This window comes from Camelus dromedarius, chromosome 7 (genome assembly GCF_036321535.1).
Source record: "Camelus dromedarius isolate mCamDro1 chromosome 7, mCamDro1.pat, whole genome shotgun sequence".
Classification (NCBI taxonomy): Eukaryota; Metazoa; Chordata; class Mammalia; order Artiodactyla; family Camelidae; genus Camelus; species Camelus dromedarius.
Window position 1 is genome coordinate 9,829,918 of NC_087442.1, and position 19,309 is coordinate 9,849,226.

A 19,309-nucleotide genomic window follows, 5' to 3' on the forward strand; every position below is an offset into this window, starting at 1 on the left:
TACTGTATAGCACAGGGAAATATATACAAGATCTTATGGTAGCTCACAGAGAAAAAAATGTGACAATGTATGTTCATGTATAACTGAAAAATTGTGCTCTACAATGGAATTTGACAAAACATTGTAAAATGATTATAGATCAATAAAAAATGTTTTTAAAAAATTCACTTTATTTATTTATTTATTTAGCAATGCATTTTTTAATCAATTTTCTTTTCTTTTACCCATAGTCAATTTGCAATGTTGTGCTCATTTCTGGTACACAGCACAGTGACTCATTTATATTTCATATTCTTTTTCATTACATGCCATTACAAGGTATTGAATATAGTTAGCTGTGGTATACAGTAGGACTTTGTATATTGTAAAATGACTATAACTCATAAAAAATGTTTAAAAAAATCCACTTTAGATGACAGCCTAGAGAAGTTTCTAAGAAATAACTATATTGCAAAACTTACATAGCAAGGCAGATTTTACTGCAACTGTTAACAGAATTCTTATTTCCGGTATCAGAGGTTACTCTATGAATGCCTTTCTCTCTCGGGTAACATAAGGTCCTTTATTCTTTTGTCCATATCAGAGCCTTCTCTAGGGAAAGCGCCTGCACACGAAGCCTCTAGATTATTCAAAAACAATATAGTTGGACTAATCTGAAGGACCACTACTCAACTGCAGTGGGAAGAGATGATGAGAAAGTCGCTGAAGGACAGAAGGTCCGTGCTACAGCTCCACAGGCTGGATGTGGAAGCTATTACTATAATGTATTTAGTAATATAACTACAGTGGTGTATACTCATTATATATACATGCACACAATCTATGTAGTTGAGATTCATGCAAGAATTCATAAAGTATGCCCCTATGGGATTCTTCTGAAAAAACTCTCTCTCAGCCAATTGCAATTACAGATATGCCCAAAAACAGTACTAACAGGATTATCATGCAGCATTCAGTTCATTCAATTAGAGAAAGAACAGTCAAACTTGTGGGCATGATGGTGGCTAAACCAAACGTAAGTTGCACAAATCTTGACAACGTAAAAATAGTATTACACGAACCAACAAAAATCAGCTGGTATGGGCGGAGAATATTGAGAAATCCTAAGAAAACAAATCTCCCCATTTTTGAAGTGGGAAGTTAAGAATCAATGATCCAAATATAAAGACTATTGTTTATAAACATTAAGATTTAGACTTCAGTTTCTGGCAAGATGAGAGACCACATACCCTACCCCGTACTCTTCTATGAAAAACAACGACAGTTATTCATGCACTGAGACAGTCTGGATTCAACTACCATTACTGAAGGAAATTCTAAGATTTCATTTCAGACAGACACGATATGATCCCAGAAAGGAAGTTCACATTGTAAAAAGAGATAAACATCAATGACAGAAGCACATACATTTGTAAAACTAAGTAGATATTGACTGTACAAAGAATACTGGCAATGCCATCTGGTACCTAGAACAAGACGGAACAAAATTCGTCACAGTAGGATATATGTTGGGCAGGGACTGATGGGAGTTAAAAGGTTCTAATTTCCATGCATTTTGATGGAAAAGTGCAACTACTGACTTTCATTAGCCATTTTTTTCCACCCAGAGTTCGTCACTCCACTGTACTGATAAATTAGGCCCATGTGCAGTACGTAGTCACAAACATAAACTGAAAGATTCTGTTAAAAAACAAAACAAAACAAAACAGTACGGGATTGAAAGTGGTCATTAACTGAGACATTAAATGTCTTTACAGACCAACAGGTTAAAACTACATCTGAGTAAGAAGATCAAGAAAATATTAACTCCATGTAGGAACACTGGTAAAAATGGAATAGAAAAATAAAAAGTATTTCTCTCCATAAAAGCAACAAATAAAATAGAAAAATCTGTCAGAATACACTTCTCTGAAATTCTGGAATCTAATCAAAAGCTAGAGCAGCCAGAAGAATGCTTAATATAGAAGACAAACAAACAAACAAAGCTGAATGTCAGTGGGAGGGATTTGTAGCAATTGAACTCACCCTGCCTGATGCCACCCCACACTTCCTAGCCCAGGGCCTCCCTGAAGAAGGCAGTGTGCATTTCTGGCACACACCCAGTACCAGAGGGAGCAGAAGAGACTTTACAGTCAAATAATAATGGTTGTTTTATTTGACCTGTCTGGTGGCTCCTTGAAGGATCTGCTCAAAGGACTTGCCTTTACTTTAACTCAAAACTCTGCCAGGGCTGAGGCAGAGACCCAGAAGCCATGTGTTGAAAACATTTAAAAGCAAAAAATATATTAGCTGTTGCCATGTGAGTGCAAGAAACAGCATTTGGTAACAATAGACTGACTAACTTAAAATCCTGAGTGGAAAGACTTGAAATAAGATGATTTAGTAAATGAGTGATGTGAATAGCTTCAAGATCCTCCTGGGTAACTAGAGGGCCACACACATGGCCAGGGCTGGGAAAATGTTCACAAGGGATCTGAAAATGTTCTAACCCCTCCCTGCTGTCTAAACTTCAGGCTCTGTAAAGGCAGGAAGTCATCAGAGTTGTAAGTGACCTGGGTGAGGGATAAAGACATACCCCAACATATAGAAAGAGCCATTTACAAAAATATGAAGGAGGTTGAAAATATCTGAAGCACGGCTGGATAATGTGCATGTACAGCAGTCAGTACGCTTGCTGGCTCGCTGGATTACTGAGCCTGGAACACCCATATATGATATGCCTCTGTATCACAGGGACATGGAGCAGGGTGAAGAAAACAAAAATTCAAAACCATATAACAAAAATCAAAATTAAAATGAAATAGTATTAATAAAACTGTTAGGCTCAAAATGTGTTTTAAAAACCAATTTTCAAACAAACAAACAATTTTAATGCCAAAGATGTACAAATTAAATACTTGTAACCTCATATTCACTCAAGATGAAATAAAATATATAGAATAGCTTACAAAGAATCTAATATGAACATGGTTAAAAGTTACAATAGGTCAATGAAAGCAATGTGTTTACTTAAATTCCCAATAAATTATAAGCAATAGAGAAAGTGGGAATAAACATTCATTGCACGTAATAAAAGGATCTAAGACACGCCCTGTATATAAGTGGAGTCATTCATTTTTTCATACTCAACTGTGCATTGATAATACTTTCATTGATTATCGATGCAGAAAAGTCTAAGACTTAATCATTGCCAGTGGAATAAAAAAAATAGAGCATTGGACACTGATTTCAGATATGAGCACTAAATTAAAAAAAAAACAAAACAACCAAATGAGCAAATATAGAGCAAATACAGCACATTGCAGGTGTTGCTTTATTAACGTCTTAAAGTGACAAATGTCTGTATTATGCACCAGGGAGAGCAGACCAGAGGTTTTCCTATTTAATGATAGTTTACGAGGCTCTCAAGCAGGTTGCGTCAGTCAGCTAGTAAAAGGATCCTAAGGCCCTCGTCCAATTTCAGTGCATGCCTCTAATATCCAAGTTTTTGTTACTAATTTTACAACTAATATAAGCATAAACATCACGTTATTAATGCCAGCACAAGAATTAAAAGCCTCCGCAGTGGCTGCGGGTTTTACTGCTAGTCTGGTCTGCCCTTCTGTCCTCAGTTGCCTAATTAGGGACTTGGCAACTTAGTTTAATGTAGAATCAGCTTACTATACATATTCACAAACTTACAGATAAATCAAAACTCCAACACTTTTGTTCCTCTGACATTTAGGACCCTGACAACACCCCTGTTTCTTTGCCTTGCAGACACGTGCTCTCAAATGCCTGTCTTTCTTCACTGTCTCTCCTGGGGGTTCCCATTCGTCTGGCATCAGCTTCTAAGTCCAGTCCCCAGTACATTAAATACCTCTACACTTCATTCTACATTTCAGGCATGCTGTCATGATAGGTTAAAAAGATACAACTGTCACATCGCACAATATATAAGAATATGTCTTTTAAGAGATTCAGTTAATCTATTTAAGTTACTACCTAATTTTAATATATACGTAGAAAAGCTTATTTAGTAAGAAAGTAATAAACATTAATAAATATTGTATTACAAGATGATTATCAGAGGGCTTTCTCTTTATATCTGTTGCTCCTGAAACTTCCCATATCCAACCTGGTGTCTGCAGAGAGTGATCAGTGCTTCCTCGACTTGCTGCAGAAGTGAACCCCTTTGCTCCAGCACCTCCTACAACCTCACTGGATTCTGACACCTTAAAAGCTCAGGTGGGGGCTCCTTAGAACGACCTTCCAGTCATTGCCTGTTAGCAGACCATCAATTCTGGACTTTTACACAGCAAAAAGTCAGACTAATATGAACATGAAAACCCTGTTAGCCTCAAATCAGTAACTTGAATCTTAAGAGTTTAATGCTGAAAAATGGATTGCAAATAATCCAATTTTTGCTGTTTAGATGAAGGTGTTAGAAATCCTATGCCTCACTGTAACATTATAAACACTGACAGGAGTTCCTTGATTTTCTTTTTGTACTTGGTACAATTTAAGAATGATATATTTTCAATTATTCCATTATTTTAAAAGTTTTGACAAGTAAAGGTGAAGACAATAAAAGCAAAGATATTCACTGAGAATTTGCCAGGTACAAACACACGTGAGGCAGAGAAACTGTCTTTGTGTAGGAATATTTTACCCTATTTTCACCACCTAGAACTTCCCCCCAAATCTGATGCAGTGGTAGGCACGTTATCCCACCCCAGGAGGTGACAAAGGGTGCCAGATGAGGACACCACCCCGGAGAGAAACTCTGGAAAATCAATCAAGTTAAACTCAACAGACAGCTGTACCAGTTTCACTGCTACAAGGAGGAATAATAACGGATTCTGATCAAGCAGCTATAAGCTTTTCCCTGCCACTTATTACCGCCTCCCTCCTGGGCAGCAAAGAAAAGGATTTCAATGGTCCTCACTTCCCTGGCAGTGGGGCATTTCCAGGATGTGGTGGGAGCACAGGGTCCTCAGCAGAGGAAGAAGTGAAAGGTAGTGAAGGACAAATCACACATCATCTCCGGCTTCATCATTTGTAAAAGGAGGCAACAGGGTTAAATGACTCTTAGGCCCTTTCAGTGTGATACCATGACTCAGGGACAGCGAGTTTCAGCAGCCCCTTCCCGTCAGCGTGACTGGGGAGGGGCTCTCAGAGGAGTAAGGAAGCTATGTTGAGACAGCATGGGTATCAGGTGTCACTCTGAGACCCCAGCACACTTCAAGAAAGGGGTCTTCACAGAGGTGGCTTTTCTTCTTCCTAAACCTAATGCCAGCCTTTGGTCCTGCTCTTCTGTAAACCATTAATCAATGTAAAGATAATGATTTGTACAAAAGGGGAATGGGGTGCTATTTCTGATATTTTTCTCGAATTGGGCTTGAATGCAGAGGAAAACTCACAGGGACGGGGAATGGTTGCAGCCGAGTCGCCTGCTCCCTGAAGCGAGTTCAGTGCGTGGTGAGTCCCATCTACCTTTTCTCCCTTGACGGAGAGGGCAGGGCTCATGGGTGCTCAGGAGCCTCTATATATGTGAGGGCTTTTAGTCTGACAAGATAAAACCAGCCATTCCCCAAAGATGTACCTGTGGAGTCCAGGGAAAAAATTACGAAGCGTCTTCTCACTATTCTGTGCATTTTCCACAAAGTATTGCAAAAAGTGCCCCAACTCTCTTGGCTCTCCTTCTTTTCTATCTTTAAGAGTGTGTGTGTGTGTCTGTGTATGTGTGCATGTGTGTGTGTGCCCATGACTGTGCACCTGCTCGTGCAGAGAAATAAAAACTCAGGAAGAACAGCAAAGATGTCTGTACTCAAGGGGATCTTGGTATAAAAATTTAACAGATAAATCATATTTTATGTTCCGTAGTACAGTCCCCAAGGATATGAATATTATGTACTTGATCTTGAAATTGTTCCTTCCTCTCCATATTACTTGTGGGAAGACTCGTGATGTAATAAGTGCGACCCCCGTGGAGCTTGTTAAGGAAGCCCCTCAAAGGACTGTATCTTTCCCAGGGCGTGAACAACCTCTGTTGGCTGAAGCGTTAATGTGTAATAATTATGAAAGTTTCCACTGCAAGTATTAATCATTACTTGGAAACTCATGGAGATTGAATGCTATTTCCTCAGTGCTTTCCTGCTTTAAGCTCATCCTTCCATACTTGTCCCAATTCAAAAATTTTCTTCCTCTAAATTAACTCACACATTGAATTTAGATGACGCACGGCTTTGCCTGCATCCGCAGATCTAGAGGACAACACACAAACGTGATGACTCATGTCCCTTAAATTCATGAGTATTCACGTCGACTTGCCTCTCGTTGCTCCCAGAAATCATAGGATATTTCCCTAGCCTTTTCTCTCAGGTGATTTATTTCCTGTTTGCTCTTTCTTTAAACCTCTCTTAAGTCCTTCCACCCATAGTCTTGCCTACTGAGTCAGAGTAACTGAGACCATGGAAGCAGTCAGATGACAATCTCTCCAGTCCCAATTAATACACTGACTGAGTCACTGAATTCATGCATTTATCCCAACTTCTCTGCTGTTACTACGGGGTTGCTAGTTCTTTCTCAGTGTCGATCAGACTACAGCTTACATGAGTCCCATCCCTCTTGCCGACTTAAGAAATTTTCTCCAGCAATTTCTGTCTCAAATGTCTCTGCTCCTATTTTGTCTTGAACACTTCTGGTCAGAATGCGAAATTCTTTATCTCAAAGACACCGATTATCTCTTTGCTGTATCCAATGGTCAGTTCTCAGTCATCACCTGAGTTGACCTGCCAAGGGCATGTACCAGAGTCAATGGCACCCTTGGAAACACTTTCTTCACGTGGCGATCATGATGCTCCCCCAGTGGTCTTCCTGCCTTTGTGCTTGTTCCTCTTTCCTGCTGATTCCTCATTTCCCCCCTTATATCTGTACAAACTGGCATTCTTTGGGGTTTATGTTTGTATCTCTTTTCTGTTCACTTTCCATAGGCCCTCATGAATCCCAGTAGTTGCAACATGCTTCATGAACTGGTATGTGTATAAATTAGTATCTCAAGCCAGGCTTCTTCCCCAGATGTGGTGGTCCAGAGTAAATGTTCACCTGCTGCACATCAGTGTGGATCAGCAGGTCTCTGACTTCCTGTCACCTAGAGTAACGCCAGCGCCCTGAAGCTCCCTACAAAGCATCAACTAGAAGCTTTCTTCTTATGCTGTACCCTCCTTGTTGTCAAGAAAGTGCTTGGTATATAATACTATTACATAATACACAGTTTTTTTGAAAATGTAGTTTCTTGTACTTAATGCTTCTGTTTCTTTCTTCCCTTCTCCTAGCTGTCTTTGGTGATAGTTGTCAGTTTACATGTATTTTTGTATTGCTAATTATAAATATTTACTGTATTTTCAGATGTTGGATGTAAAATTCAGTCATGACTCCAAATTTGTATTAGGGCTTATGATTACAGGATCTGTGATGTGCCGAGGTTCTCATCCTAACATCAAAATTTATAATGTAACTGCGATTTCCTTTCTCTATGTCATAGGTTTCTGGTTCCTCCAACCCTGGCCACCCCTTCCAGACACTGCAGTTATACTAGTTATAACCATGACGGCAGGGCTGTTTGTTTTCTAGGGTACCACAGAGCTAGAGGGACGGTGATGGGAACAGTGCACATGAAAACCCCAACAGCTGACTGTTCCTATCAAGGGAGCATGGTTTTCTTCGAAGAACATGCAGTAGATTTTTGCAAGCCTTTGATTTCTGGTTTATGAAAAACATGATTTTGACAAATTTTGTTAGTGTCCTTGTTACTTCTCTGGTGCAGGGAATTTTTGGAATTCTTTACTCTGCTATTCTCACAGACTAGTACTTTTGTGTTTTTGGAAGGAAAATTGTATTTTTTTGCCTATGCAGCTATAGCATAAATCATTCTTTTCACTATATAAGCTGAGATAAATTTGAAGCTTTCTTAGCAGTTCCTGTTACATACTGCTGCCTTCTCTGTGGTCCTGATAACTCCTTTCATTTCCTGCCCAATCACACTGCACACTGTTTCACTGTTGGTCGTTGTGACATAAGTTTGGGAAAGACTTATCATAGAGGCGAGGTCTTTTGCTGTTTTGAATTCAATCTGCTCATCATCAGCTTTGTTTGCTTGACTGAAACACACACTCACACACACTCACACTCTTTGTCCACATAATGGTATTTAATTCCTCCTGGTTTTATTTAATTTTAACACAAATTCAGGTTATGTGCTCCTTTTAGAGGATCTCAGAGAAATGCAGGCTTAGGTAACTTAATAGAACCATCTGTGATATTTTTGTGTAATTATGCAAAGGATGATGCTACTTTCTGGAAGATCTCATTTTTCAGACTTAAAATTAAGAAAAAGAAATTTGTTCCCAACATTAAAAAATGTATTATTTCTCATTTATATTACCTGGTGGAGATGTTCCCAGTAGCTTCTTTAATAATATATCTTATAACTGATTTCCATATATCATTGCTTGGCACTCTGTGAACTGACCTTTCTTTCTGTCATCACTGAACTAAACCTTTAGTTTTCTAGAGGTGCCATCACAGCGTACCGCAGACTACGCACCGCCAACATCAGAAATGTGCTTTCTTATTGTCCTAGGGGCTGGATGTCCAAGGTCAAGGATTCAGGGGGGTCGGGCTCTTCTGAAACCTCTCTCTCTTTGGTTCATATATGGCAGTCCTTTCACTGTGACTTTATATGGTTTTCCTCTGTGTGTGTCTGAGTCCTAAGCACCTCTTCTAAAGGACACCCGTCATATCATATTGGTGCCCATCCTAATGACCTCGTTTTAACTTAGTTACCTTCTAAATATGCAGTATTAAATGCAGTCACATTCTGACATAGTGACTGTTAGAACTTCAACATTTATATTTGTGGGGGGAACACAATTTAGCTATAAGAACTAATTATTTTCACTGTAGCTATCTATGATTAATAGACTCAAATCAACTTGTCTAATATTTACATGTCAGCTCATGACTTGGTATTTCTGACTAATCATATCTTTGAGGATATAACTCAGCATTATATTGCCCCTGCGACTTACCTATCGACTCGCAGAGACATCATAATAAAAAGAAAACTGTTATCTGGTGCAGTTTGTTACCTGTATAAATATGTGTATCTGCCCTTCCAAACCTTCTTCAAACCTATGCAATCTACTATTTTCTTCCTCATTTACTTATTAATGAGCTTAAAGATACTTGTCATGTGCTAAACATCAATTGACTACAAAAACTGTTTTCCCACAACACTTAACAGCTTTATTGAGAAAGGTAAAATCATCAGTACAATGAGAAGTGAGTCCAGGCTTTGACTGCGCGTGCTGCAGAAGCAGACGGCTAGGACGACGACATCGCACTTGTTTAACGGGAAGCACAAGTAAGCCTCACGTCCACACAGGCTTTCTTCCAAGGGTATTCTCCAAACACTGCTCAAGAAAGTAGAGGGAGCTGAAATCCCAGCAGAGGTTGGAGTAAAGGGCAAGGAAGAAAGCTGGGATTGTAGGGGGTGAGATTTTAGAGAGGAAGTATATGTTGAAAAGGATTCCTCAAAATATGTGGAGGACGTTTTCTCAGGCATTGCTCAAGTCCTAACTCGAAAAATGTAACTGAAATACATTTATGTTAACAAATCTAAAACCAAAAAAAAATAGATGAACAACACGTTTATACTGTATAGCACAGGGAAGTATATTCAATATCTTGTAGGAATTTATGGTGAAAGAGAATGTGAAAACGAATATATGTATGTTTCTATATGACTGAAGCACTGTGCTGAACGCCAGAAATTGACACAACATTGTAAACTGACTGTGCTTCAATAAAAAAAGGATAAAACTAAGCCCTAAAAGGAACAAGGTGAACTTCAACAAGTTTAATAGCCTTTAGAGAAAATACAAAGCCTCATTAATCTTCATACATTGATAAAAATCTACAGTCTTTGTAATTTATCATTCAACATGTGAAAAAGAAGAAAATTATCAATAACCAAGAGATACAAGAACCAAGAGAAAAGGTCCTAGATATGACAAAGATATTGAAGCTACAATAAAGACTTCAAAATAACTGTCGTTTATATCAAAGAAAATGGGAACAAAGACACACAAAATTTTAAAAGTATAATTTCAATGAAGAATTAGAATCTATAGAAATAATCCTATATTCATTGTTAAGGAGCAAATAATAACATGTGAAATTAAGAAAACACTGGGTGAATTTAATAGCAGACTGGATCCAGTTGAGAGCAGGATCAACAAATTCAAATGAAGATCAACAGAAAACATTCGAGGAAAAGCATTCAAAGAAAAATAATGAAAAATGGAGACGAGTCTGAAAGATGCTTGGGGATGTAGTTAAAAAAAGGCTAACCATCCTCAGGAAAAAGTCAAATAAAATGGCACAGGAGTGGCCAACGTGCTGGAACAGGATGACCCTGAGTCACTCCTCCCACAGGGACAGCAGAATTCTAAGTGTTGACAGAGCAACCACTGATGCGAAAGATCAGAAGACTAGCAGAAGATCTTCCACAGCTAAAGATGTAAAGAAGGAACCACAACAAGACGGGTAGAAGAGGGTGGGAGATACTAGAGTCAATCCTCACACTCCCAGGGGGACGACCCACAAACAGGAGGATAACTGCGACCACAGAGCTTCTCCCTAGGAAGCTAGGGGTCTGAGCCCCACATCAAGCTGCTCCCTAGCCTGGGGTCCTGCACCAGGTAGACGAGCCCCCGGAACATCTGGCTTTGAAGGCTAACAGGGCTGTTTCCAAAAGGCTGTGGGAAATTGACTCCAGGCTTAAAGGGCTCACACAAAATCTCACAAACTCTGTGACGCAGGGTAGACGCAGTAATTTGAAAGGAGCCTGCGTGAGGCTCACCTGCTAATCTTGGCCTCCTGGAGAGGTAGGAGGCAAATGGAGGTAATGCTAGGGGCATAGGCATTAGCAGCAGCTACTTTTAGGAGCTCATTCTCCCATGAGGACATCAAGGCTGGCTAGCCTCATTTTAGATTTCTCCTTCTTGCATATTAATCCTGGGACCTGGCCCCATTCACCAGCCTATACCGCCAGTACTTTGATGCCTCAGGACAAGCAGCGACATTGTGCCACTCATGAGCTGGCTGACTGCCGTAAGACCCTCTGAGCCCAGAGTCTCCCTGGGACCCAGCCCTCCCCACCCGGGGTCCATGCACAAGCAAGCTGGCACTAGCCCTGGGAGCAGCCTCACCCAGCAATGTGCAAGCTTTGGCCCCAGGTGCCCTGAAGCCCAGCCCCTCCTACAAGCAGACCAATGAGAGCTCCAAGACACCTTTGACCAGACAGCCAGTCATGTCAGGAACTGGCCCCACCCACTAGCAGGCTGACACTGGATCTGGGATCCCAGGCTGCACAACTACCCACCCCGGAACCTGTGTCTACCCACCAGCGGACCAGCACTAGCTCAGGGCCCCTTTGGCACTTGGCAGTTAGGTGTCTCTTGACCATGTCCGGCCCATGAGTGGCCAGTGGGCTCTGCACAAGGCAGGGCCTAGCAACAAGCAGAATGAGGGGTTGGCAATGGCTGCCAGACCACCATTTGTGAGCCCTGCCTCAGCACAAGGACCCATGCAGGCACACAGGTGGAACCCCTAGAGCACGTAGCTCTAGGGACAGAGAGCAGTGTGCTGCTGGAACATACAGGATATCTTCACAAAAGCCACATCTCCAACGTTGGGAAACATAACCAACCTACCAAACACATAGAGAGAAAAACGTCCAGTTAGGCAAAACAAGGCAACAGAGTAATAATAGTAAGTTTCAAACAAAGGAATAAGATAAAATGCAAGAAGAACTAAGTGAAATGGGGATAAGCAATTTAGCCAAGAAAGAGTTCAAGGTAATGAGCATAAAGACGTTCAGAAAAAGAAAAGCAGTGGGGACAGTTTAAGAGACATCTTGGTCAATATCAAGTGAACGAACATTTGCATTATAGGGTTCCCAAAAGCAGAAGGGAGAAAGGGGCAGAGAACATATCTGAAGACATAATAGCTGAAAACGTCCATAACCTGGGAAAGGAATGAGACATTCAGGTTCAGGAAATGCAGAGATTACCAAAGAAGATCAACACAAAGAGAAACACAACAAGACTTGATAACTTTATGACACTGATGACAGACATTCAGGATGACACAAACAGATGGAAAGATATACTGTGCTCATAAATGGGAATAATTAATATTGTTGAAATGTCCAAACTACTGAAGACAGTCTACAGATTCAATGCAACTCCTGTCAAAATACCACTGGAATTTTCACGGAACTAGAAAAAAAGTAATCCTAAAAATTTTATGGAAACACAAAAGACCCCAAAGGTGAAACAATCTTAATAAAGAACAAAGCTGAAGGTATCAGACTTCCTGACTTCAAACTATACGACAAGGCTACAATAATCAAAACAGCATAACAGTGGTACAACAAGAGGCATACATCAATGGAACAGAATAGAGAGCCCAGAAATAAACCCACAGTTACATGGGCAGTTAATCCATGACAAAGGACACAAGAGGATACAACGGGGAATAGACAGCCTCCTTAGTAAATTGTGTTGAGGAAACCGGATAGCTACATGAAAAGGAATCTACGTGGACTACTCTCTCATGGTATACACAAAAATAAATTCAAAATGGCTTAGTTAATTAAATGTAAGACCTGAAACCATAAAACTCCTAGAAGAGAACATAGGCAGAATACACTTTGACATAAAACACAGTAGTCTATTTTTTGGATCTGTCTCCTAATGCAAAATAAATAGAAGCAAAAATAAACAAATGGGACCTAATAAAACTTAAAAGCTTTTGCACAGCGAAGTAAACCATGGACAAAATGAAAAGACAAGCTACGCAATGGGACAAAATATTTCTAAATGAAATAAACGGTAAGGGGTTAATGTCTAAAAAATATACACAGCTCATATAACTCCATATTTATAAAACAACTCAATCAAAAAATGTGTAGAAGACCTGAATCCACATTTTTCCAAAAAAGACATACAGATGGCTAAGAGGTGCATGAAAACATGCTCAGCATTTTTAATTATTAGAGAAATGAAAATCAAAACCACAATGAGTATCACCTCACAGCTGTGAGAATGGCTATCCTCAAAAAGTCTACAAATAACACATGTTGGAGAGGATGTAGAGTAAAGGGAATGCTTGTCCACTCTTGGTGGGAAAGTAAATTGATGCAGTCAGTATGGAAAACAGTATGGAGTTTCCTCAAAAACCTGAACATAGAACTACCATATGATCCAGCAATTGCACTCCTGGGTACATATCTGGTAAAAATAAAACAGAAATTCAAAAAGAAATAATGTACCAGACAAATGAATAGAGAACATAACACACACAATGGAATGTTACTCAGCTACAAAAAAGGATATAATTCTGCCATTTGCAGCACCATGAATTAACCAAGAGAATATTAAGCTTAGTGAATTAAATTAAACAAGAAAGATACATACTGTATGTTATCCCTTATATATGGAACTTAAAAAAGAATGCACAAATGTATATGTACAACAGAAACAAACTCAACGAGACAGAAAGAAAACTAGTGGTTACCAAAGGGGAGAGGGAGAGGGGAGGGGCAAATGATGAGCAGGGTATTAAGAGGTCCCGCCCACTATACGTAAGACAGGTGAGCAACAGGGATATGCTGCACAGCACAGGGAATTACAGCAATTACCTCGCAATACTTTTAATGGAATATAATCTGTAAAAACACTCGATTACTATGCTGTACAAATGAAAATCATTAATATTATAAATCAACTATACTTCAGTTTAAAAAAGAACCTTCTAAAAAACATAGGCAGTACTCTGACATTGATTTCAGTGATTTTTTTTTTTCTTTTTCGATATGTCATCTCAGGCAAGGGAAGCAAAAGCCAAAATAAACACATGGGAATACATCAAAATAAAAATCTATTGCACAGCAAAGGAAACTCAGCAAAATGAAAAGGCCGCCTATTTTCAAATGAAACATTATTTTCAAATGAAACATTCATTAATGAATTAATATTTAAAATATACAAAGAACTCATACAACTCAACATCGAAAAACTGTAAAACTTGTTTAAGAAAAATGGACAGAGAATATGAATAGACATTTTGTTTTTCAAAAAGACACATACAGATGGACAACAGGCACACGGAAAGGTGCACAACATCACTAATCATCAGGAAAACACAAATCAAAACTGCAGTGAGGCATTCCCTCACGCCTGTTAGCATGACTATTATCAAAAGGCAAGAATTACATGGGGATGTAACATTACTCTGCCATAAAAAAGAATGAAATTCTGTCATTTGAGACAACATGCCTGGACCTACGGCTATTATGCTAATGAAATAAGTGAGACAAAGACAAATACTGTATATTTTCACTTACATGTGGAATCTAAAAATTGGAAACAAGTGAACAAATCTAAGGAAACAGAAACAAAGATATAGGTACAGAGAACAGATGATTGGCAGAGGGGGTGGTGTAGGGAGGAAAAAATAAATTGAGGTGAAAGAAATTGTAAGGTAGAAACTTCCAGTTAATAAATAAATAAGACAAGGTGTGAAATGTACAGTGTGGGAAATATAGTTGACATATCTTCATATACTCATAAACTGTAACTAGACTTATCATGGCGATCACTTTGAAACGTATAGAAATATCAAATCACTATATTGTGTAGCAGGAAGTAACACAGTGTTAGGTTAATTAAACCTGAAAAGCAGACAATCAATCAATCAATCAAACTCATAAAAAAACATCAGGTTTGTGGTTACCAGATGTGAGGTGTGGGGACTGGGGGAACTGGATGAAGGTAGTCAAAAGTTACAAACTGACACTTATAAGATAAAGAGTGAGGGAAGGGATACACAACATGATAAACATAATTAATGTGCTGTAATGTTACGTATGAAAGTTGTTGAGAGAAAATTGTAAGATTTCTCATCACAAGGAAGATGTTTCTTCTATTTCTTTAATTTTTTAACCTATATGAGATGTTGGATGTTTACTAAACTTGTAATAAAATATTCACATTTTATGTAAGTCAAATCATTATGCTCTACACCTTAAACTTATCCAGTGTTCTATGTCCATTGTATCACAATAACACTGGAAGAAAAAAATTAAAATTAAATAAATAAAGTGACACAAAAAGAAATTTTGAGGGAATTATCTCAGAGGATTTCTCAGCATGATAAAGGTTACGTTCCCCTGGATACAGAGCTCAGCAAATCAAAGGCCGGATAAATGGCACTAAAGCAACACTCAGGCATACTAAAGTCACACTTCTGAAAACCAATGACAAAATAACATCCAAACTCACCTAGGAAATAATCATACCCATTACCATCAGGGAGCATTTCTTTCAAATGGAAAAAAAATATTTTCTTCAGTGTTTCTTGCAGTTTACCGACAGGCAGTGAACACTTAATTTTGCCTGGTTTTAGTTGTTTGCCCACACTAGGTCCTTGAGATTTGGCCCTAACTATTATTTCCCACTTGGATTTATTTCCCAGTAAGTACAGGCAAATTCAGGCTCTCAGAAATTTCCTTTCATTAAGCATTTACTCACCCTTTCTTTGCTCCCAGATGTAGCTTCAACTCTTAATTTTGTGTAAGTTAATAATCAGTGATATAAAAGTATCATTCAGTCAATCAGGCTGCTGCACTTTAGATAGAAGACTTATTTGTAAGCCTTGCTCTTATGATTACTGTTTTTAATATTCACTGTTAAGTCTTGCCTCAGGGGGAACCGTAAGACATTTAGAACCAGTATCCACTCTTCCTCCCTCCAAAATAGAAAATGACAACCCTGAACTGAAAATCAAAAACTCTTCAAAGTTAAAAAAGAAATTGATAAGTTGCATTTCATTAAATTTAAAAACTTCTACTCTGTGAAAAACGCCGGTAAGAATATGAAAAGTTAAGCCACAGGCTGGAGAAAAACCTTTGCACATGTAGGAAAAATGACTTGATTCCAATACATACAAAGAACTCTTAAAACGTAATAGCAAAAAAACAAACCACTCGATTAAAAATGGATCAAAAACTAACACGCACCACTTCAAAGAAGATATACAGATGGCAAATAAGCATATGAAAAAATGCTCCACATCTCTATCATCAGAGAAACACAAATTAAAACAACAATGAAATATCAGCAAATAATGGCTAAAAATTAGAACACTGACAACAAACACTGAGTAGGATGCGGACCAAGAGGAACGTTCATATATTGCATACATTCACTGCAAAATGATACAGTCACTTTGAAAGACAGCTTCACGGTTTCCTAACATGCTAAACATACTCTTACAGTACAGTCTACCATTTGCACTACCTGGTGTTTACCCAAAGAATCTGAGAACTTATGTCCACAAAAAAACCTGCACAGAGATGTTTAAAGCAGTTTTATTCATAACTGCCTAAACTTGAGGCAATCAAGATGTCCAACAGTAGGCAAATAAACTGTGGTATACCCAGACACTGGAATAGTACTCTACATTAAAAAGAAATGAACTATCAGTAAAAAAAGACAGAGGAATCTTAAATGCATACAAAGGGATTGCAGGGAGCCAATGTGGAAAAAACTGTGTATTTATAAATCCTACTATATGACATTCTGAAAAGCCAAAACTATGAACGTAGTTAAAGAAGGTCAGTGGTTGTCAGGGATTAGTAATGATATTTACGGTGATGAAACTGCTGCGTATGATAATATAATGGTGGGTGCATGTACTTATACACTTGTCCAAACATATACAATGTAGAACACGTTGAGTGAACCCTAATGGAAGCTACGGACTTTGGGTGACAATGATGTGTCAATGCAGGTTTATGAATGACAATGAATGACCACTCTGTGGAGGGATGTTGATACTGGGGGAGGTTATGCATGTGTGGAGGCAGAGTATATGGGATATCTCTGTACCTGGCACACAATTTTTGCTGTGAATCTAAAATTGCTGTAAAAATAAAGTTTATTAAATAAAAATGGGCAAAAGATGTAAAGGGACAGCTCACCAAAGAAGACAGACAGATGGTAAGGAAGCACTTGCAAACACATTCATCATCATATGTCATCAGGGAATTTCCTATTAAAACAAGAATGCGATGCCACTGTCCATCTACTAGAATTGTGAAAATCTCAAAAAAAAAAATCTCTGTATTGTGTAAAAATTTGAAGTGCTTGCCATGTTTCTCAGTTGTCCCAATAAGGAGTCCAAACTGCCACTCCCATGAGGCCTCTGAGAAGGCAAGACAGAAAAGAAGCCCTCAGACTCCTTCACACCTCAGAAATCTAAAAAGTAGGATGCATGGGCCATTCTTACCTTTCCCTCTTGAGGGAGAGCTGGGAGTCAGGAATTTCCTCCTGATCCCAACACACTGGGTCGGGGAGGAGAAGCAGCCATGGCGGGCCAAACGCCATCCATTTGCCTAAAAGCTTTACTGTCTCTCTCTTCTCGGCTTTGTGCTAGTCGGGGATGCTGCAAGCTCTTACCTGCCTTCTGGTGTTCTCACACAGACAATTTCATCTACGTACGTCATCTCCATGGAGTAGGGGGCTTGGCAACTCCTGTTCTGCCATCTTGCTGGTGTTACTCTTGGATAATTTTCATCCTTAAGTCGTGTGTTTTGTAGGGGAATTTTCTTCAGTACTAGGGGGAAAATCCACTAACCATAATTCTACCCTCCTTCACATTGTCCTCTGTTTCTGGAATACTCTGTGGAAGGCAGCCTTCACTTGAGCATTCCTTAGACTGTAGACAAGGGGGTTCAGCAGTGGGTTGAAGAGGGTGTAAAACAGGAAAAGGATTTTCTTCTGCTCATCTCGTTGACTACTCTCTGGGACCAAGTAAACCACCATGGCTATGCCGAAGTAGAACCCCACCACACAGAGGTGGGAGGAGCAGGTAGAAAAGGCTTTCTTGCGGCCCTCCTTGGACTGGATCTTCAGGATGGCCCAGAGGATGTGCACATAGGACACCAGCATCAGGGAAAGGGGCCCAACTAAGATAAACACACCTTCAGCAAAGAGGAAGATGTCATTGATCCAGGTTTCACCACAGGCCACTTTGAGGACAGATCGAATTTCACAGAAGAAGTGGTTCACCTTCTGGGGCCCACAGAAGGGCAATCTTAGAAAGAGACTTACTTGTACTAGGGCCATGGAAAATCCACACACCCAGGATGCGATGGCCAGGACCGTGCACACTCTCCAGTTCATGATGGCAGTGTACTGGAGGAGGTGGCAGATCGCCACGTACCTGTCATAGGACATCACCACCAAAATCAGGCATTCTACAGAAGCAAAAGCCAAACAGAAAACCATCTGCATAGAGCATGAGAAAAAGGAGATCGTTTTTTTGTGTTTCATTAGGTTTTCCAGCATATGGGGTAAATTACTAGAAGCATAGGATATGTCGGTGATGGCCAGATGAGAGAGGAAGTAGTACATGGGGGAATGCAGTCTGGGGTCCAGGCAAATGAGTCTGAAGATCATGCCATTTGCCAGCAGGTTGAAGGTATATAACAGGAGGGAGATAATGAAGAGGAGCAATTCCATCTCTTCACTGAGCTGGAATCCCACCAGGATGAATTCTGCGATCCATGACTGGTTGCCCTCCATTCCTAATGACAGTGGGAACTGAACTGAAGTGTGATGGAAAGGTCAGAGCTGGATATGAATGAAACGTGGAGTTATTAATCTGAAGTGAATTCAGAACAAGTTTATGTGACTGTCCCTACTTCACTGAGATATTTCCTCCAATGCTTCTTTGCCTTTTTGTTTTTATACTTTTTCCTAAGGAGTAATTGAAATTTTCAGATAAGTATCAGGAATTATAAATAATCATAGTATATACATTTTACTAATTTTTTCATGTTTGCAAACAATCTTGCATTTATACATGTATTTTGTATATATGTGGTTCATTTCCTATGGACTACATAAGACTTAAGGGCAACCATAAAGCCAACTTATCCCTAAACTGCTTATTTATTCCAAGAACAAGGATATTCACTAATTTATCTTCAATGTAATTAACAAAATCAGGAGCTATAACATTAACATAATTCACTATTGTAAGTACCGCATTCTCAGCCCCTCTGATAAGATTCAAATCCAGTATCACATATATTTTATCTCCTCTATCTTAAAGTTACTTAAACTTTCTTGCCTTAGCAGTGATATTTTTGAAGAGTATGAGCTCCTGTTTTGTGTCATGTCTCTCAACTGGA

At 39.2% G+C, this 19,309-nt stretch overlaps 1 protein-coding gene across 1 annotated transcript; it reads right to left on the reverse strand.

Moving 5' to 3' along the window:
* Nucleotides 1–17,765: 17,765 nt before the first annotated feature.
* Nucleotides 17,766–18,817, reverse strand: LOC105094851 (olfactory receptor 2A2). The gene has a single exon (XM_010986948.3). It carries the CDS (start codon nt 18,696–18,698, stop codon nt 17,766–17,768), a length of 933 nt encoding a protein of 310 aa, XP_010985250.3. The 5' UTR covers nt 18,699–18,817.
* Between the last annotated feature and the right edge of the window lie 492 nt (nt 18,818–19,309).